This window comes from Trachurus trachurus, assembly GCF_905171665.1.
Source record: "Trachurus trachurus genome assembly, chromosome: 16".
In the NCBI taxonomy this organism is placed as follows: Eukaryota; Metazoa; Chordata; class Actinopteri; order Carangiformes; family Carangidae; genus Trachurus; species Trachurus trachurus.
Genome location: NC_139902.1, coordinates 3897075 through 3918084, shown reverse-complemented (window position 1 = coordinate 3918084; position 21010 = coordinate 3897075). Strand labels below are relative to the sequence as shown.

The 21010-nt window shown below is 45.0% G+C and overlaps 1 protein-coding gene across 2 annotated transcripts in view; it reads left to right on the top strand.

The window, feature by feature from the left end:
* The window catches only part of scap (SREBF chaperone), a 56886-nt gene extending 37894 nt beyond the window's left edge, over positions 1-18992 (top strand). For both annotated transcript variants that reach the window (XM_083990442.1, XM_083990441.1), the window contains exons 16-23: positions 8861-8976; positions 10072-10624; positions 12606-12691; positions 13474-13556; positions 13677-13843; positions 16272-16352; positions 16673-16879; positions 17912-18992. In XM_083990442.1, coding sequence (XP_083846568.1) covers positions 8861-8976; positions 10072-10624; positions 12606-12691; positions 13474-13556; positions 13677-13843; positions 16272-16352; positions 16673-16879; positions 17912-18157 — 1539 coding nt within the window. In that variant the 3' untranslated portion in view covers positions 18158-18992. The remainder of the gene's footprint in view (positions 1-8860; positions 8977-10071; positions 10625-12605; positions 12692-13473; positions 13557-13676; positions 13844-16271; positions 16353-16672; positions 16880-17911) is intronic.
* The last annotated feature ends 2018 nt before the right edge of the window (positions 18993-21010 follow it).

The window sequence follows — 21010 nt, the reverse complement described above, 5'->3', positions numbered from 1 at the left end:
AATGAGATCAGTAAATATTAGGACTGTCAAGTGATTATATTATTTAAATGAATTGCACATTTTTTATCTATTGAAAACTTGAGGGATCATTTTGTGTTTAATACTCTTATCTTATCTGCTGTATAACTGTATTTGAATGGGCACTGCAGCAGCTCCATAGCAACAAGTGGCTTGTGTTATAACCTGCCTTGCTCATGGCACAGTGGTACAAGGTGATCTGGGTGGACGTTCTCCAGTTTTAAGTGAAAACTAGACCATTATTCATTTCTCCCTGATTCATTTTTTTCATAACATGTAACAACTGCATTGTGATTAAGAGCAGATTTTATATTTAGTGCAGCAGTAACAATAGCAGCAGCTACAGAAGCTTCCAGGGGAGAACTGTGTGTTTTGGCTCTACTTTAGGGGAAATAAAGACAGGGTCTAGTTGGCACACATTTAAGTTACTTATCAATTCAATTAAATTACCAATTAATTGCAAGTGTAACCCAGTGAGTCAGTGCACAGAGAGTTCAGGGGGATATGCAATAATGTAAAATAAGCAACAAGACAGAGTACAATTTCACCGATATGAAATTATATGATGAAGTGTTTTCATTCAGGGAAATTGCTATTTATCTTGTAATGTAGCAGAAAATAATATGACTTCCTGGAAATGTTTAAAAAGAAAGAAAAAGAAGCTGTAAAATGAACTATAATGCAGAACAAGATTTTAAAAAAGATCATTCAGCAGCTTTAATTTAGTTTGCTGTGCATTATGCATGATGAAGCCTACATTTTGCTGATAGTACACCTGGTCTTTTTTCTAATGCGGCATCTTAACTTGTCAGTAATTTGAGTAAAGGCTCCAAATACTGAAAAACAATACTGAAAAAATGAATTCAATTTGAATTCAAATGAAGTCATATTTAAATATTTATCAATTTCACTCATCACAATCATTTAATACATGAGATTTTTTTTAATTAACTTCAGCACATCAACACATCACATTATCATTATTCATAAGTCAGTCTGGTTTTGTTGTGGGAAACAACAGAAGAGGGGTCGAAGCCGGTTGAGGAAGCGCCTCACTCTCTCCCTCACAGACGAGTTGACGACTGAGTGCTCTGTCACAATCACCACAGGTTCAAGAGGAACTTGTGTGTTTGGTTCACTGGAGGGTTCAGGCTCCTTCTCCTGGAACTGTTCCTCAAGGAGCTCCTCTGTGACCTGGACCTCGGATGCAGGTGTAGCAGGTGGTGTAACTACAACAGAATCTGGTGCTGTAGTAACTTGTGGCTCCGCCTCAGGGCTGGGATCTCTGCTGCCGTCCTCTCTGGCCTCAACTTTGGCTGAAGGTTCAACAGGTTGTGGCAGTAGAGGTGTCACCACAGTGTCTAGTTCAGTGGAGTTGTCCATTTCAAGGCTGGCTTCTTCGCTGCCATCCTCCCTGGCCTGATCTTGGGTTGATGGTTCAGCAGGGGATGACAGCAGGTTTGTCAGCGCAGCAGTGTCTGGTTCAGAGGAGGGTTGAGGGTCCAGGTCCAGGCTGGATTCTGCACCACCATCCTTATTGGCCTGGATTCCTCTGCTTCCCTCCACAAACTCCATATTCAACTTCTGGACTACAACAGAATCTGGTGCTGTAATAACTTGTGGCTCCGCCTCAGGGCTGGGATCTCTGCTGCCGTCCTCTCTGGCCTCAACTTTGGCTGAAGGTTCAACAGGTTGTGGCAGTAGAGGTGTCACCACAGCAGCAGTGTCTAGTTCAGTGGAGTTGTCCATTTCAAGGCTGGCTTCTTCGCTGCCATCCTCCCTGGCCTGATCTTGGGTTGATGGTTCAGCAGGGGTTGACAGCAGGTTTGTCAGCGCAGCAGTGTCTGGTTCAGAAGAGGGTTGAGGGTCCAGGTCCAGGCTGGATTCTGCACCACCATCCTCCTTGGCCTGGATTCCTCTGCTTCCCTCCACAAACTCCATATTCAATTTCTGGACTACAACAGAATCTGGTGTTGTAGTAACTTGTGGCTCCGCCTCAGGGCTGGGATCTCTGCTGCCGTCCTCTCTGGCCTCACCTTTGGCTGAAGGTTCAACAGGTTGTGGCAGTAGAGGTGTCACCACAGCAGCAGTGTCTCGTTCAGTGGAGTTGTCCATTTCAAGGCTGGTTTCTTCGCTGCCATCCTCCCTGGCCTGATCTTGGGTTGATGGTTCAGCAGGGGTTGACAGCAGGTTTGTCAGCGCAGTAGTGTCTGGTTCAGAGGAGGGTTGAGGGTCCAGGTCTAGTCTGGATTCTGCACCACCATCCTCCTTGGCCTGGATGCTGGCTGCAGGTTCAGCAGTAGGTGATGGTGGACCTTCAACCTCAGCAGAGTTTGTCTCTGGATTGCTGATTTGCTGCTCCTCAGGCGTTTCAACTTCAGGTATCAGAAGAACCGCTACTTCACGGCTCCTAGGTTGAAACATCTCGCAAATGTGCCTCGATGCAACATCTGCTATTTCAGTCAGCAGAGCTGGAGAGAAGTTCTTGATGCTGCTCACCAGGACATCAAGTGTCCACATCTGCCTGATCTCTGTCTGGATGGACAGGACCATGTCGTCCCTGATGGAGCGGCTGCAGTCGGCCTGATGTCCCACAGCGGTGAGGACATGGCAGACACGGTCCAAAGTGGCCTTGGCGACACCAACAGAGAGTTTGCTGAGCAGCTGGGAGGGCATGTTTAAGCGGGCTCGAGGGGGGAGCACCCAGAAGCCCTGCAGGACTCTGGGAACCACCTCTAGCACCACTTCCTGTGGACACAGCAGTTTGGAGCTTGGGGCCTCCACATCACACAGGATCTTGGCGTATGCTTGTGCCATGTTGAGGATTGTATGATGTCTGTGGGTTGAAGACAATAACATTCAAATTACAACCACTCAAAATCACAGACATATTCAAACCAATTTAGTTTAGCTGTCCATAAATAAGGTTACCGGAAATTAGGAGGCGCAGCCTCTGGGGACTTGAGGAGCATTCTGGCCTCAAATTCAACATCCCTCATTTTATTACTGACGTTCACTGCCCACAACTGAAACAACAAATTAGTTATGAAATGCAGTTATTGCATAAATCGAGATTAAAATGGACACGATAATGATAAGTATCTATCTCTAGTCGTCTCTGGATTCTTGTCTTACCAGCGTCAGCAGTGGCCTGGCTTCGTCCTCATCAAAGCTCTCCAACTCAAACTCCCAAAGACTTCAAACACACACAAACAGAAACTTTAGCTTCTACTTTGTATCACTACAGACAGACTGGTGTGACGTGAGAAGAGCTGAAGATGCAGCGGTGGATAGTGTTTAGGTATCGGCTACTCACCGCTCTCTCAGAGTACTTTTGCTCTTCTCCAAGATGAGCTGGATCATGTCTTCAGCAGTCACCCAAGATGGGATCTGGTTTTCCTGCTGAAGGCTCAGGAGCTCCATCATAAGTGCAACCTGGAAACCATTGAAGAGCAATGTCACCTCTAAGCAGGACAACTCAAAGTTCATCAGGATTTATCTGGTGTATCTGTGTCTGTGTGGACTGTGAAGGATTGCACTTCTTACTTGACACTTGTAGCTTTTAATATTCCAGCAGATTTGAAGAGCCCGATCATTGATTGGTGTGTCAAACAACACCTGTTCACCAAACAATATCATGTTAGTCGTCAGCTTCAACTTGATGAAACACACCTGAACAGTCTAAGTCCAGTAGACACAAACCAACAAGCTGTCTTACCCTGATGGGCCTGTAGATTCCTCTGCTTCCCTCCACAAATTCCATATGCAACTTCTGGACTACAACAGAATCTGGTGTTGTAGTAACTTGTGGCTCGGTCTCAGGGCTGGGATCTCTGCTGCCGTCCTCTCTGGCCTCAACTTTGGCTGAAGGTTCAACAGGTTGTGGCAGTAGAGGTATCACCACAGCAGCAGTGGAGTTGTCCATTTCAAGGCTGGCTTCTTCGCTGCCATCCTCCCTGGCCTGATCTTGGGTTGATGGTTCAGCAGGGGATGACAGCAGGTTTGTCAGCGCAGCAGTGTCTGGTTCAGAGGAGGGTTGAGGGTCCAGGTCCAGGCTGGATTCTGCACCACCATCCTCCTTGGCCTGGATGCTGGCTGCAGGTTCAGCAGTAGGTGATGGTGGACCTTCAACCTCAGCAGAGTTTGTCTCTGGATTTCTGATTTGCTGCTCCTCAGGCGTTTCAACTTCAGGTGTCAGAAGAACTGCTACTTCACGGCTCCTTGGTTGAAACATCTTGCAAATGTGTCTCGATGCAACATCTGCTATTTCAGTCAGCAGAGCTGGAGAGAAGTTTTTGATGCTGCTCACCAGGACATTAAGTGTCCACGTCTGCCTGATCTCTGTCTGGATGGACAGGACCATGTCGTCCCTGATGGAGCGGCTGCAGTCGGCCTGATGTCCCACAGCGGTGAGGACATGGGAGACACGGTCCAAAGTGGCCTTGGCGACACCAACAGAGAGTTTGCTGAGCAGCTGGGAGGGCATGTTTAAGAGGGCTCGAGGGGGGAGCACCCAGAAGCCCTGCAGGACTCTGGGAACCACCTCTAGCACCACTTCCTGTGGACACAGTAGTTTGGAGCCGGGGGCCTCCACATCACACAGGATCTTGGCGTAGTCTTCTGCCATGTTGAGGATTGTACGATGTCTGTGGGTCGAAGACAATAACATTCAAATTACAACCACTCAGAAAATCACAGACATATTCAAACCAATTTAGTTTAGCTGTCCATAAATAATGTCACCGGAAATTAGGAGGCGCAGACTCTGGGGACTTGAGGAGCATTCTGGCCTCAAATTCAACATCCCTCATTTTATTACTGACGTTCACTGCCCACAACTGAAACAACAAATTACATATGAAATGCAGTTATTGCATAAGTCGAGATTGTAATGGATCTATCTCTAGTCGACTCTGTATTCTTGTCTCACCAGCGTCAGCAGTGGCCTGGCTTCGTCTTCATCAAAGCTCTCCAACTCAAACTCCCAAAGACTTCAAACACACACAAACATAAACTTTAGCTTCTACTTTGTATCACTACAGACAGACTGGTGTGACATGAGAAGAGCTGAAGATGCAGCGGTGGATAGTGTTTAGGTATCGGCCACTCACCGCTCTCTCAGAGTACTTTTGCTCTTCTCCAAGATGAGCTGGATCATGTCTTCAGCAGTCACCCAAGATGGGATCTGGTTTTCCTGCTGAAGGCTCAGGAGCTCCATCATAAGTGCAACCTGGAAACCATTGAAGAGCAATGTCACCTCTAAGCAGGACAACTCAAAGTTCATCAGGATTTATCTGGTGTATCTGTGAAGGATTGCACTTCTTACCTGGCACTTGTAGCTTTTAATATTCCAGCAGATTTGAAGAGCCCGATCATAGATTGGTGTGTCAAACAACACCTGTTCACCAAACAATATCATGTTAGTCATCAGCTTTAACTTGATGAAACACACCTGAACAGTCTAAGTCCAGTAGAAACAAACCAACAAGCTGTCTTACCCTGATGGGCCTGTAGATTCCTCTGCTTCCCTCCAAAAACTCCAACTTCTCGACTACAACAGAATCTGGTGCTGTAGTAACTTGTGGCTCCGCCTCAGGGCTGGGATCTCTGCTGCCGTCCTCTCTGGCCTCAACTTTGGCTGAAGGTTCAACAGGTTGTGGCAGTAGAGGTGTCACCATGGCAGCAGTGTCTGGTTCAGAGGAGGGTTGAGGGTCCAGGTCTAGTCTGGATTCTGCACCACCATCCTCCTTGGCCTGGATGCTGGCTGCAGGTTCAGCAGTAGGTGATGGTGGACCTTCAACCTCAGCAGAGTTTGTCTCTGGATTGCTGATTTGCTGCTCCTCAGGCGTTTCAACTTCAGGTATCAGAAGAACCGCTACTTCACGGCTCCTAGGTTGAAACATCTCGCAAATGTGCCTCGATGCAACATCTGCTATTTCAGTCAGCAGAGCTGGAGAGAAGTTCTTGATGCTGCTCACCAGGACATCATGTGTCCACATCTGCATGATCTCTGTCTGGATGGACAGAACCATGTCGTCCCTGATGGAGCGGCTGCAGTCGGCCTGATGTCCCACAGCGGTGAGGACATGGGAGACACGGTCCAAAGTGGCCTTGGCGACACCAACAGAGAGTTTGCTGAGCAGCTGGGAGGGCATGTTTAAGAGGGCTCGAGGGGGGAGCCGCCAGAAGCCCTGCAGGACTCTGGGAACCACCTCTAGCACCACTTCCTGTGGACACAGCAGTTTGGAGCCGGGGGCCTCCACATCACACAGGATCTTGGCATATTCTTGTGCCACGTTGAGGATTGTATTATGTCTGTGGGTTGAAGACAATAACATTCAAATTACAACCACTCAGAAAATCACAGACATATTCAAACCAATTTAGTTTAGCTGTCCATAAATAATGTTACCGGAAATTAGGAGGCACAGCCTCTGGGGACTTGAGGAGCATTCTGGCCTCAAATTCAACATCCCTCATTTTATTACTGACGTTCACTGCCCATAACTGAAACAACAAATTACATATAAAATGCAGTTATTGCATAAATCGAGATTAAAATGGACACGATATGATAAGCATCTATCTCTAGTCGACTCTGGATTCTTGTCTCACCAGCGTCAGCAGCGGCTTGGCTTCGTCCTCATCATCATCCTCATCACAGCCCTGCAGCTTATACTCCCAAAGACTTCAAACACACACAAACAGAAACTTTAGCTTCTACTTTGTATCACTACAGACAGACTGGTGTGACATGAGAAGTGCTGAAGATGCAGCGGTGGACTGTGTTTAGGTATCGGCTACTCACCGCTCTCTCAGAGTACTTTTGCTCTTCTCCAAGATGAGCTGGATCATGTCTTCAGCAGTCACCCAAGATGGGATCTGGTTTTCCTGCTGAAGGCTCAGGAGCTCCATCATAAGTGCAACCTGGAAACCATTGAAGAGCAATGTCACCTCTAAGCAGGACAACTCAAAGTTCATCAGGATTTATCTGGTGTATCTGTGTCTGTGTGGACTGTGAAGGATTGCACTTCTTACCTGGCACTTGTAGCTTTTAATGTTCCAGCAGATTTGAAGAGCCCGATCATAGATTGGTGTGTCAAACAACACCTGTTCACCAAACAATATCATGTTAGTCATCAGCTTTAACTTGATGAAACACACCTGAACAGTCTAAGTCCAGTAGAAACAAACCAACAAGCTGTATTACCCTGATGGGCCTGTAGATTCCTCTGCTTCCCTCCACAAACTCCATATTCAACTTCTGTACGTCTCAATACAGAACAAGCCAAACTGGCAAAGCAATAAAACGAAAGTCCACAACGGTCGATACGACAAAAAGGCTGAGAGAACAACGTGGTTGATCCTCTTGGCACAAAGTGAGACTGAGAAACTGAGCTCAGACTGGGTGGTTTTGGGTTCTAAAGTGGAACCCTGTCTGTGAGGTCACAGTGTCACTGTTCTGAAGCTGCTCCCACATTCTGCTCATAGGTCATCAGGGAGGTACATTCAAATATAAACAGTAACACATTTATTTATAGATATTACCGTAATTATAGATAAATAGATATAAATCTGAAAAGCTCAGCTTCCTTCTGTTCCTTTTCGAGCATACGTTGTTTATTGATTTGAATATTGGTCTTGTTTTTTGGGGGGGACACTACAACACATGTTAATTATTTTACAGTATATGTCTTTTCTTTTTTTCTCTTAGGAGAAAAAAAAGAATAATCAATCAATTAATGCTGTAGAAAATAAAATATAATATATAAAATCACCTATGTGCCTATAGTGCATTGACAGTCCAGGGACGGGGGCAGAGGGGGGAGGGATTGGGCAGAGTTCAGCATCCTGACAGTCTGGTGGAGCCTAAAATCTGTTTGTTTTTGAGAAATAAAGAGAGAGAAACATTTCAGATGAACCAGTGTTGATAAGTTCACATAACACAATGTAGTTTTAAAGGGATAGTTCAACATTTTGGCAAATTGGCCCATTGCCATAATCGCTATAGTCATATAGGTTTGTTACCTTTATTTGTCAGTGTAAGCTATTTTTAGAACGGCGGAGCGGAGCAGCAGGCTGCTCAGAGCTACGCTATGGAGGCTAAAGGAATTTCTTGATTTCCCTCATCAAATACAAAATCCCAAAACTCAAACGCTTTTGTAGACAAGTTGTGACCTGCACAATCACCACGCTATGAGATAATAATGGAACGTTACGAAACAGAGCCGTTTTCGAGGTAAATACAGGGTAAATACAGGGTAAATACAGAGTCTGCTTGCTGAAAAACTGTCCTGAACGCAACGCGCATCAGCGGTTTTGCATGAATTTACCTCTAAAACAGCTCCGTCTCGTAACGTTCCGTTATTATCTCATAGCATGGTGAATGTGCAGTCCACGACAGCGTTTTGGAGTCGTTAGGTTGTGCATTTGATGAGTTTGATGAGGGAAACCAATAAATTCCCTTAGCCTCCATAGCATAGCTCTGAGCAGCCTTCTGCTCCACTCCACCGTTCTAAAAATAGCTTACACCGACAATTAAAGGTAACGAACCTACTGCTATAACTATAGCGATTATGGCAATGGGCCAATTTGCCAAAATGTTGAACTATCCCTTTAAATGACTGTGAGAGTTTCACCAGAGGAAGAAGAACAACAAAAACAGGAGGTCACTGGACGACTAAAGAATAAACAGTCACCTGCTCATCAATACTATAAATAATCATAGATAGAGTAGCACAGGAGAATCAGAAGAATCAGATGGAGTTTGAAGCTTTAAGGTGGTGAAAATGTCTTGATTTCCTACTGATCAGGTGCATTCTGGTTCTTTCTGGTCCTGCAGGACATCGAGTGTCTGGCCAGTGACGGGATGCTGCTGGCCAGCTGCTGCCTGGCAGGACAGATCCGTGTGTGGGACGCTCAGACTGGAGACTGTCTCACCGTCATCCCAAACCACGGGTGAGACGGACAAGTTTGTTGAATGACATGTATTTTTTTAATATGATTTTTGTTTTCCAGAACTAAATTCCTGCTCTGTCTATTTTAATAGATAGAACCTAGATGGATGTATGGATGAATATTGTGACATATTTACTATTTTTATAGCCCCACAACATAAACAAACATTTTTCATCATCATCATCATTATCCCTTTAAATACTTTATTGACGAATTGAAACAAAGATAAATGCAGAGTGGGACATTTTATAATTTAGTAATAAAGGTGTCAGAGCTCTCTTGTGACTGTGACTCTGTTGTTAAATGAACATTAAACACTCGTCTCTGCTGACTGACTGATACTTACATCACTGCAGTTTATCTTTATCGGTATCTGTGGCGACACCTCATATCTAAGGCTGCAACTAACCATTATTTTCATTATTGATTAATCTGTCGATTATTTAAACGATTAATCGATTAGTTGTTTGACATTTTTCAACATTTTTTTGACCAATCAGTGTTTCCCAAACTACAAGATGATGTCCTCAAATGTCTTGTTTTCAAAGAGATACTCAGTTTATTGTCATAAAGGAAAAGGGGAACCAGAGATATTCACATTTAAAAAGCTGAAATCAGAGAATTTTGACTTTTCTTAAAAAAACTACTCATGATTATTCGATTATCAAAATAGTTGACGGCGATTAATCTAAATAATCGATTATTGTGCGATTAATGGATTAAAGCAGAAGTAAGCGGAATGTTTATGTTAATATAAGTCTTAAATAGTTCTATCTTCCGACAGCAATCACTTATATAGAGCGTTTGGTCTGAAATACGGGTCTGTCAGTCACTCTGCTCTGCTGTAAGCCGAGGAGAAAACTTTCCTTGTATCCTACAACCTTTATCCAATGAGGAGAGAGAACGACATAGAGGGGCGGTCCTCTCTGTGTGTGCAGCCAAGGGATGCGCGTGAATGTGGTGACGTAGGGACGAGGACGGGGACTGTTAACTCCATCTGCTGACAGGAAGTTAGCCAAAACCACCGGATCACTTACTTCTGCTTTAATTGTTGCAGCTCTGTATCTAACACTGAGGGCTGTGTCTGGGTTTCAGGCTGAGGCGGAACAGCAGCAGTGGCTGCTGGGACCAGAGGGACGGCTGGGACAGCATGAGCGGCGGCGGTGGCGTGGAGCCAGAGGGTCTGGGCTCAGAGGGCTGCGACCGCTCCATGGGGGGCGACGGCCTCCCGGAGGACGAGGGATACCCGCTGAGGCGCCGCACGGCCCCGGCTCGGCCCACGCTGTTCACGGACCAGCCCGACCTCACCCCGCTCATCGACACCAACTTCACCTCCCAGCCGCCCTCGCACCTCCCCGCCCCGCCCAGGGGGGGCTTCGACTTCGGGGGGCTGGTGGAGCGCGCCTACATGGAGCACGAGCCGCCCTCGCCCTCCGCCTACCCCTCCCCTTCCTCGGCCTCTTCCTCGCCCCCCTCAGGAGCTAAACTCCAAAGAAGCCCCAGCCTAGGGGACGCGGCCGGACCCCCGCACCAGGAGAGGGCCTCGGCAGCGGGGGCGCAGGCCACGGCAGACTGGGAGAGCTCGGTGTGGGCCATGGAGCTGAGAGGGAACCTGATAGCTGCTGGAAGGAGCAGCGGTAAACTAGAGGTGTGTGGAACAATGAGAACAAGGGCCGGGACTTTAACGCGTTAATTTTTTTAACGCATTATTTTTTGTGTAATTAACTCATCTTAACGCATTTTAATCATACTTATTTTTGCACCGCGGAACGTTTCTCACTGGATGAGTTTCAGGCTACCGATTATACTGGAGCACAATTATTTAACGAGTCAAAAAGCCGCCGACACTGATCACTGCCTGAGGAGTTTTAGGCCCCGTACACCATAAATACTTTATCGGATTGGCCTCGCGTCCACACGAATACGGCGTTTTCAGGGGGTGAAAACGGTATTTTTTGAAAACGGGTCCCAGAGTGGGAAAATTTGAAAACGCTGCCCCAGCGTTTTCGTCTGGACGGCCAATACGGGTTTTTTCTGAAACGATGATGTCATGCCCCCCATCGCTCTACCTGTAACCTGAGACACACACACACACACCGCTGCAGCAGCTACACGCTGACAGTCTATGGACGTAACAACAACAACGGCCGACTACCGTCCGGTCGCTGCTGCGGCTGAATCACGTCTGTTTAATCATCACTGATCGTCATATTTACTCTGACACGACTCCCTGTCAACATTTAATCCCATGTTTGAGTTTGAATACAGCGGTGGACTTCTTCTTCTATTGAATTTCAACAGGGACTTCCTGTTTTCCTCTCTGTCTTAGGTGTTTGTGTGTGGCAGCGCTACAGCGCCACACACACTCCACACACGCCTGCAGTTTTGGGTCGTTTTCAGTGGATCCGTGTGGACGCAGATATTTCTGCAAACGATGCCGTGTTTACGGAGATTTTTTTCAAAACGATTAAGAAAAAGATCGGATTCAGTGAAGCCGCGTATTCGTGTGGACGGGGCCTTAAAGGATAATTTCCGTTTTTTACAACCTGGACCTTATTTCTAGCATAAAATAAGATCATTTTACTCACCCAGAAACTTTGGTGTCATTTGGAGTTGTTTTGACGAAATTAGCCCCAGTGGAGCGGCGCGTATATCCGTATAATGCGAGAACACGGGGCACGCAATGCAGCCTCTAAATATCACATTATCCGCTGCAAAACTCGTTCATTTCGCCAATATTTTGTTATGATACACTAGTGATATTCCCCTCCGAGCCCGTGGTGGCATGTTATCAACATGCTGCGCCTGTAGGTTGACTACTAACCTCCGACCTGGATGATGTCATCTCCGACCGCTGCCCGGCGCGGCTAACTTGCTACGGCTAATGCTATGGTTCGTTTCTGCGTGTTTCTGACTTGTCAGAACAAAATGAGCAGCTGGATGAAGTTCAGCTTCCACAGGCTTCCTCTCCTCAACCTGGACTCACTAAAGCTCCGGCTAGTTGAGCTAAAAATGGACCCGAATGCCGAAGCAGAATGATTATTATCAGAATGAGCCGGGCAGCGGTCGGAGATGACATCATCCAGGTCGGAGGTTAGTAGTCAACCTAGAGGCGCAGCATGTTGATAACATGCCACCACGGGCTCGGAGGGGAATATCACTAGTGTATCATAACAAAATATTGGCGAAATGAGTTTTGCAGCGGATAATGTGATATTTAGAGGCTGCATTGGGTGCCCCGTGCTCTCGCATTATACGGATATACGCGCCGCTCCACTGGGGCTAATTTCGTCAAAACAACTCCAAATGACACCAAAGTTTCTGGGTGAGTAAGATGATTGTATTTTATGCTAGAAATAAGGTCCAGGTTGTAAAAAACGGAAATTATTCTTTAATGTAGCCTGAACGCAGCTCAAACCGACCCGGTGCCTCAGCACGGCGACCAAGCTTTGATAAACACTTTGATATATACTGTGTTATATGTGATTAAAAATGCGATTAATTTTGATTAATTAATTACAAAGCCTAGATTTTTTTTTTAATCGAGTCCCGGCCCTAATTAGAGCATTAACTAAAATGATCCCACTGCTGTGTGACTGTAAAGTGACTGACTGTACATGTGTTGACAGCTGTGGGACGCCGTGGAGGGCTCGTTACGTTGCAGTAGCGACGACGGCGTCTCGGGGATCACAGCTCTGGCCTTCCTCAACAACAGGTGAAACACACAAACACAGAGAAACACTCGACTACTACAAAGGTTTATTATGTCAACACTGATGAAACCACAAGGAGTCATTGGTCTCCACACCACATACACAGACAGGACATTATGACACTGACAGGTGAAGTGAATAAAACTGAATAACAATTCATCGGGCCCCGCATTCCATATGGGCGCCGCCTGTAAAGCCACGTTTCCACCGAATCAACAATCTTTTTCTTTTTTACCACAACACAGGGTTCACATCATGATATCGTCTGTATTTTGAGCGTAAAAATAAAACAAGGCAAAGCAATTTTATTTGTATAGCCCATTTTTACAAACAGTTTGTCTCAAAGGGCTTTACACAGCATCATAACAACATCCTCTGGTCTTAGACCCTCACATCCACTGTGGAAAAACTCCCAGGAAAACGCTGTTAACAGGGAAAAAATTGGAGAAACCTCAGGGTACAAATATTTAAAATACAATTAAAACTTTACTGGTCCATAGTTTTCTTTGTTAGATACCTCAAGAGACTTTTGGTGATACACGTGCTCCCATCCAACAGACCAGATACTGTTGCTGCTTCTGATAGAAAGCTGTCAGAACACACAGTACAGCGCAGTTTGTTGTGTATTTGGCAGCAAGAGACCAACACAATATTATACAGGTGGTCATGATGTTACAGTATGTCTGATCGGTGTGTAAATGAATGTACCAGCAGCTTGTTATCTTGTCACCTAAATACAGTTAGTCTGTACATCAGTGTTGACTCATGTCTTCATCCTCCTCAGAATCGTAGCGGCTCGTCTCAACGGGTCTCTGGACTTCTTCACTGTTGAGATCAACAAACCTCTGGGTCTGCTGCAGTACAGAGGTGAGACATGTTGACAACATGTGTGTGGCTGCGTTCTTTCATTTAGACACGAGTAGAGCAGGAACACGCTGCTCTCTGCTTTGTTGTTGATAACACTGTGCCCCCCCCCCCCCCCTGCAGGCCCCCCCGGGAGAGGCAGCATGCCTCCGTCTCCCTGTTACAGCAGCGAGGACGTGATCAGCCTCCACCTCACTCGCTCCATACAGTGTGCTCACCAGAAGCCAATCACGGTGCTGCGAGCAGCCGCCGGGAGGGTGGTGACCGGCAGCCAGGACCACACAGTCCGGGTAACACACAAACACACACACTTCCTGTTTAAAGGGATAGTTCAACATTTTGGCAAATTGGCCCATTGCCATCCCTAGTCTTAGAAGTAGTTTTGTTACCTTTAATTGTTGTTGCAAGTTATTTTTAGAACAGCGGAGCAGAGCCGTGAGCTGCTCAGAGCAACGCTACGGAGGTTATGAGATAATAACGGAACGTTACGAGATGGAGTTGTTTTTCGAGGCAAATTCATGCAAAACCACTGATGTGCGTTCCCGTCGGAGCAGTTTTTCAGCAAGCAGTCTCTACATTTGCCTCAAAAACAACTCTGTCTCATAACGTTCTGTTATTATCTCATAGCGTGGTGAATGTGCAGGTCACAACCAGAGCGTTTTGGAGTTGTTGGATTGTGTATTTGATGAGTTTGATGAGGGAAACCAAGAAATCCCATGAGCCTCCGTAGCGTAGCTCTGAGCAGCTCACGGCTCTGCTCCTCCACTCTAAAAACAGCTTGCACCGACAATTAAAGTCAGGGGTCGACAATATAAATGGCCCGGTGGCCCGGACGTACTTTTCAAACCGTCAGGGCCACCAGAACGCTCCAAACACTGGCCCGGTGGGGCCAGTGAAAATAATGCCTTGAAAAAAATATAACAAGTAAATAAATAAATCTAATTTCACATTAAATCCCTGTGGTTTGAAATGATAACTGTCAAATCGTCTCGGTAATTAGTGCTAAGAGATCCCGACCCGATCAACGACAGAGACATCTACTTTCTGTGCGCAGCCAGCGCTGTGCCCTGGCACGTCAGCACCACCTGCAAGCAGCTGCAGCTGCAGCTCTAGCTCACTCACTGCTGCTGATAGAAGGTCGTCACAAGAACCGATAAAAACCTTTTTCTTAAAGCAGATATCAGCTTCACGGCCGTTTCGGCTAATGCTGCGTTCAAGGCAGGCTTTTGAAACCGTAAGTTACAGCTTCAAGTCACAACTACGACTTGGTAGCGTTCCAGGTAACCCGTAGCTCGTGTTTTTACCATCCTGTTGTCTGTGAAAGTTCCCTATAACGGCCACTCGTAACTTCCGACCCGTCAACTCGTACCAGATCGAACTGGTATGACTTCACAGGAAGGAAAAACACAAAGTACGAGTTTCTTTGAACGCACCATGAGTTAGCAGCCCCCGCCCTTGTCAGGCATCAATTGGTCCTCGTGCTACATCACCACATTCACGCGCATCCCTTGGCTGCACACACAGCCCTTCATGCCGTTCTCTCTCCTCATTGGATAACACTTGTATCCCACAAGGAAATTTTTCTCCTCGGGTTACAGCAGAGCAGAGTGACGGAGAGACTCGTGTTTAGGCTGAAATACTTCATGTAAGTGATTGCTGACGGAAAATAGGACTATTTAGGACTTATATTAACAAAAACATTCCACTGATATCTGCTTTAACCATGAAACTTCCCTCCTCCTCAGCGCGTCGGGTCGAGTCCTGTCGGGACCGACGCGAACGTTACACACGGGCCAGAGCTCGTTCGGTGTGCGCCACAGCGGTGGCACGTCACGTGACATTTAGACCATAATAACAACAACAAAAAAACGTGTGTAAACGCAAAACTGAGCTGAAAATGAAACAATGAGTCAGTTTTGCACCAATCTGTGGAAACAGCCTAAACGTGAATGAATGAGAACAACAGTTATATCACTGAACTACTTGGAGGATAAAAGTAATGACTACATAACTTCATGTTTGTGTTGAGGCATATTTACCATTTTAACTCTGTTTTTACTTCATTGTTAAACCACAGTGGAGGCTAAATATGTGAAACAGTTATTTATTTATTAAATAAAGTAGCCTGATGAATTTAAAAGCACTTTTTTTGACCTTCTTTAATGAAATTGAATGAAAATTTGTATATGTATGTATTTATATCTGATACAGGATATAAATCCTTTACATCAGACTCAAATAAATAACAACATACAAAAATTAAACACAAATATACCAACTCATACATAATCACTAAAATACATATAACAAAATAATCCCCCAAAATCTCAAGAAACTACAAGATCGTGATATTGAATAAGTATCAAGAATGTTGGAAATTGACTAGTAATGGTATCAGAAAGTTCCAGCCTCGATGGCGAGACCGCAGGAATTGGCTGGGATATGTTGTTTTTCGTTAATATGGGGATCGATACCTATTGTCCTGGGCCAGTGGTTAGAATGGTGGGGCCAGTGATCTTCAAAAGCCACTGGCCCAGAGGGCCTGTGGCAAATTTCCCTTATTGTCTACCCCTGATTAAAGGTAACAAACCTACTCCTAAAACTATAGGAGTTATGGCAATGGGCCAATTTGCTATCCCTTAAACTATCCCTTTAAAGTCCTCCATGCTTTTATTTTTGTTTCAAGTGCATAAAACTTTGATTCCGTTGATGTGTCAGGTTTATCGTCTGGAGGACTCGTGCTGCCTCTTCACCCTGCAGGGTCACTCTGGAGGGATCACAGCCATCTACATCGACCAGGTCAGTATCACACACCCCCTCTACAGACACACACACACACTCACACTCACACGTATAGTATGTGTATGACACTCTGTCTCAATTTGAATACTTCCATACTTAAACTAAGTGTTTTAAGCATATGCAAAGTGTGTCTCAAATGACAAGTATGTCAAAATGCAGTGTACTGTAAGACCCTGGATCCTGCACTCCAAACGGACACTTCATACCCTCAATGATCGCAGTCTTGGCTACGTAGTGGAGTGTAAAGTGTAGTATTAGAACTGAGACACAGCATGAGTCCTGGTTTCCTCTCAGTCCGACTCCTCTGTGTCTCTCAGACGATGGTCCTGGCGAGCGGCGGGCAGGACGGCGCCATCTGCCTGTGGGACGTCCTGACGGGGAGCCGCGTCAGCCACGTTTACGGTCACCGAGGCGACGTCACCTCGCTGGTCTGCACCACCTCGTGCGTCATCAGCTCAGGACTGGATGACCTGATCTGTATCTGGGACCGCAGCACCGGGATCAAGCTCTACTCCATACAGCAGGTACTGGAGCGTTGACCCGTCAATATGTGGTTAATGACCGTGTTAACTTTTTATACCAACCAGCGTCTTTATGCACTGAAACATGTAACAGCTCATCTGTTAATTCATATTTTCAGCCTAAATACAGTTATGAAAGTGTGATATATACTGTACATATGTGGGTTGATTTGGGAATTTTACAACTTTTATTGGAATAGATAATGTATGGGTGAAATGATGTAATTTACGATATAAGCACAGACAAATAAGTACATTCAAGATACATAATCAACATATCAGGTACACAGTATTGGAGGAAAGTAAAAGTAACAGAAGATGACATAAGAAATAAATGAACAGTCAGTGAGATGGGTCAATTAAAAACAGGAGGTGGTAGAATAAGATAAGATTAGGGTTTTAAATGGCCTTAATGATAAAAAGGAGGTAAGTTTGTTGTAGGTCCCCAGAATGAAAAACTGGATTTTCCAAGTTCAGTAAAAACAGCTGGAACCTGCAGTGTCCAGTCCTTTGAGTGTGTTTAATAGGAGCTTGGATTAAAAGATACCAGTGAATTAATATAAGAGGGTTAGTATATAATAATAATAATAACTTTATTTATTTAACGAGTTACAAGGTGCTGTACAACAGAAATAAAAACATATCAGATATAATTGCCTGACAACAACATAATAAAACCTAGAGAAGTAAAATAAAATTGGACTAAATATAGACTGGCCCTACTCTGTCCTCCCGATTTGTTAGGACCAACCCTTCAACCAATCAGGAAGCCCCAGAATAGATTTGATTGGTCAAAGATACTTGTTTTCAAAACAAATCCTGCCCACCCCAGTTTTAACAAAAAAAAAAAATATATATATATATCAGCAGCAACCTGAACATGTCAGCTTGACTTGGTGACAGGATTTTTTTTAAATTTTTTTTTTACATGTAATAGGTCAAATTAATGATAAATGATAAAAAATAAAAACCAATAGATAAATGAGGAAAGCAAAGAGCCGTGATGTTTCCTTCTCTAACCTCCTCCTCTACCAGGAGGTGGGCTGCGGGGCCAGTCTGGGGGTGATCTCCGAGTCTCTCCTGGTGACGGGGGGCCAGGGCTGCGTCTCCTTCTGGGACCTGAACTTCGGGGACCTGCTGCAGACGGTCTACCTGGGCCAGAGCAGCGACGGCCAGGGCGTCCGCCAGCTGCTGGTGCTCGACAACGCCGCCATCGTCTGCGACTTCGGCAGCGAGCTGAGCCTGGTCTACGTGCCCTCGGTGCTGGAGAAGCTGGACTGAGGAGGGACCATGAGGATGAAGGATGAGGATGAGGATGAGGATGGTGGTGGGAACGCTCTCCCACACAGACAGAACAAACTTTCCCTCTCCATCACTTCAACTTTCCCAGGTTCCTTGTTTCCGTCACGACGTGGAGCGTTCCACGTGCACACGGCTCCGCTTTTGATTTGTATCAATCAACAGGAGTGTGTGTGTGTGTGTGTTTTACACACATGGAGGCGACGAGGACGGAAAAAAGCTGAACACTGTGCAACCTGCTGCATTTTAACTGACGTTTAACGAGGAGCCGTGAGCTTCATTCAAGAAAAGCTGGATGTTTCTCACCGCTCACCAGTCTGTGCTTTTTTTGTGTGTGTGTGGACGTGTGTGCGTGAATGTGTGTTTGTTTTTCGTGGCTCTGCCCTCTATGCTGCTGACATGGGTGGGGCTTATACAGTGACCCCCTCCACCAGATAAAACTGTCTTTATTTTTTAATATTCCCGCTGCCTCCGGAGCGGCGACGGCGACGGTGAGTCTGACGGGTCGACGGCCTGTTGATGAGCTGAGCAGTTATCTAAGTGTGTGTGTGTGTGAGTGTGTGAGAGAAAACTGAATGAATGAATTTAGATCCTTTTTTTTATGGCGAAGCACTGCTGAGAACAAAAAGCCCAGATTGCTCTGAGTGAGGTGTGATGATACTGTACAGAGTGAACCTCCAGCGGGGCGGGGGCTGTTTTTATATGTATAAATCTATTATTTATTAGCGGTACCTTTTTAAATAACAGTTTGTTTCTGAATGGCTAATCCTGGCTTAACCACAGTCTAATGATGTGGAGATAAATGTAAAGATGGTGATTGTTTCTCTGTGTGTGTGTGTGGGTGGGAGGGAGGGAGGGGGGGGGCACTGCTTATCTTGGTGATACTGAACTGGAAACACTGAGGTGTTAGTTGTGGTGACCACCTTATCATCAGGCTACCTCCGTTTTACAAACAGCTTGAATATTGGACGGCGATGCTGACGTCGTGTTTACATTGGCTTCTTTCCCTTTTTTAAAAAATATATAAATTGTGCCCTTTAGAGATTCTTTTACAAATCACGGTTAAAGGGATAGTTCACCCAAAATTCAAATTTCACTCATTATCTACTCACCCTCATGTCAACTAAGAGCTGTGAGAATTTTCAGAGTCCTCCGTTCCTTCTCTGAGTTACGGGGGGGTCTGCGCAGCAGTATTTGTCCATATAATGGTTGTGAATGGACACCAGAGCTCTTCGTCCAAAAAGACACACCAAAAAACATCCAAATACCTCCATACTGCTCGTCTGTAATGTCCCTCTTGTATTGAAGCCCCGACATGAGAAATTGTTCCGCCGGTCAGTGCAAATCACGTGAGATTTGCACTTACACAGGCAGAGCAGTGAACTGAGACACTGGGAGCTTCCGCTACAAACAAGCTTAAAATATAGACTTATTTAATTTTTTTCGGAACAATTTCTCATGTCGGGGCTTCAATACAAGAGGGACATTACAGACGAGCAGTATGGAGGTATTTGGATGTTTTTTGGTGTGTCTTTTTGGACGAAGAGCTCTGGTGTCCATTCACAACCATTATATGGACAAATACTGCTGCGCAGACCCCCCCGTAACTCAGAGAAGGAACGGAAGACTCTGAAAATTCTCACAGCTCTTAGTTGACATGAGGGTGAGTAGATAATGAGTGAAATTTGAATTTTGGGTGAACTATCCCTTTAAGTAACAACTGGTTCAACTTCAACGGTCCTGAACGATGACAGAAGCTGCGTCACGCTGTGTTTTCTAGTCTAGAGAAACTCTAGAGTTTTATTCAAACCTGCTCCTTTTCTCTCTGAAGAGGCAACAGAAAGACATGAAGACACTTAATACGTCCACTTTCTAGACTCAGATCAGTTTTATGAGAAAATATCAGTTATACAGATACTTCATTTGACAAATTAACTGCTTAGTTTAATTCCAATGGATCCAATGGATCCAGGAATCAAACCAACTATCCAACAGGTGAATTTGCTGACAGTAGTATTTGGACTTTGGTCTGATCAGACACATTCAGACCAAAGTGGTTTTTAAGGAGATTTTAGTCCATGAGTGAAGGAACAAACCGTTGTCTCTTCTCATCACTGTTCTATCAGGAGCCGTGTTTTTCTGTTTCATCAGCACAGCTGTCATTGATTGTTGTTACCATAGTAACATTGGTCTTAGACCTGACTGTCGAATAATATATATCTTATATTGAGTCAGTTTTTATTTTAATGAAACGGTTTCACTCACATCAGACTCGTGTTTGACAAAATGAAGGCTCAGCAACAACATCCAGATCCAGAATGTATTTGCTCTGAATCATCCGCCATGTTTGTGTGGAGGAGCAGCGACGTCACAGCAGAACACAGCAGCTTTCTTTAAAAGGCATTGAAATGAATCGACTAATAATCAATCAATAAATACTCAAGATTTAATAATAGATTTACAAAATTGGCAAAACCCTTATTAAGTAAAATACAAAGACAAAAAAGAGCTGAGCACAACATTGTTCTACAGAAACAGCGTTATTATTAGTTATAATTAAGGAATAGAGAACAAATGAGTCATAATAAAATCATTAGAGCATTAAAGGCTTTTACAGAATGATGAATAATTGGACTGGATCTTCTCTTCAGTTTCCTTGTTCAGCTGCTTTTCCTTCTCTGAGCTCAGAAGTTTAATGAGTTGATAGGAAAAGGAAGAGCAGCTGGAAGATCCCATGATTTATTAGCAAATATTATACATGTCTAGTCTACTTTTTCAAATTAATAGATGTTTTATCCAATGAGAGTTTTATGCATGTTTAAATCTTGAGTATCT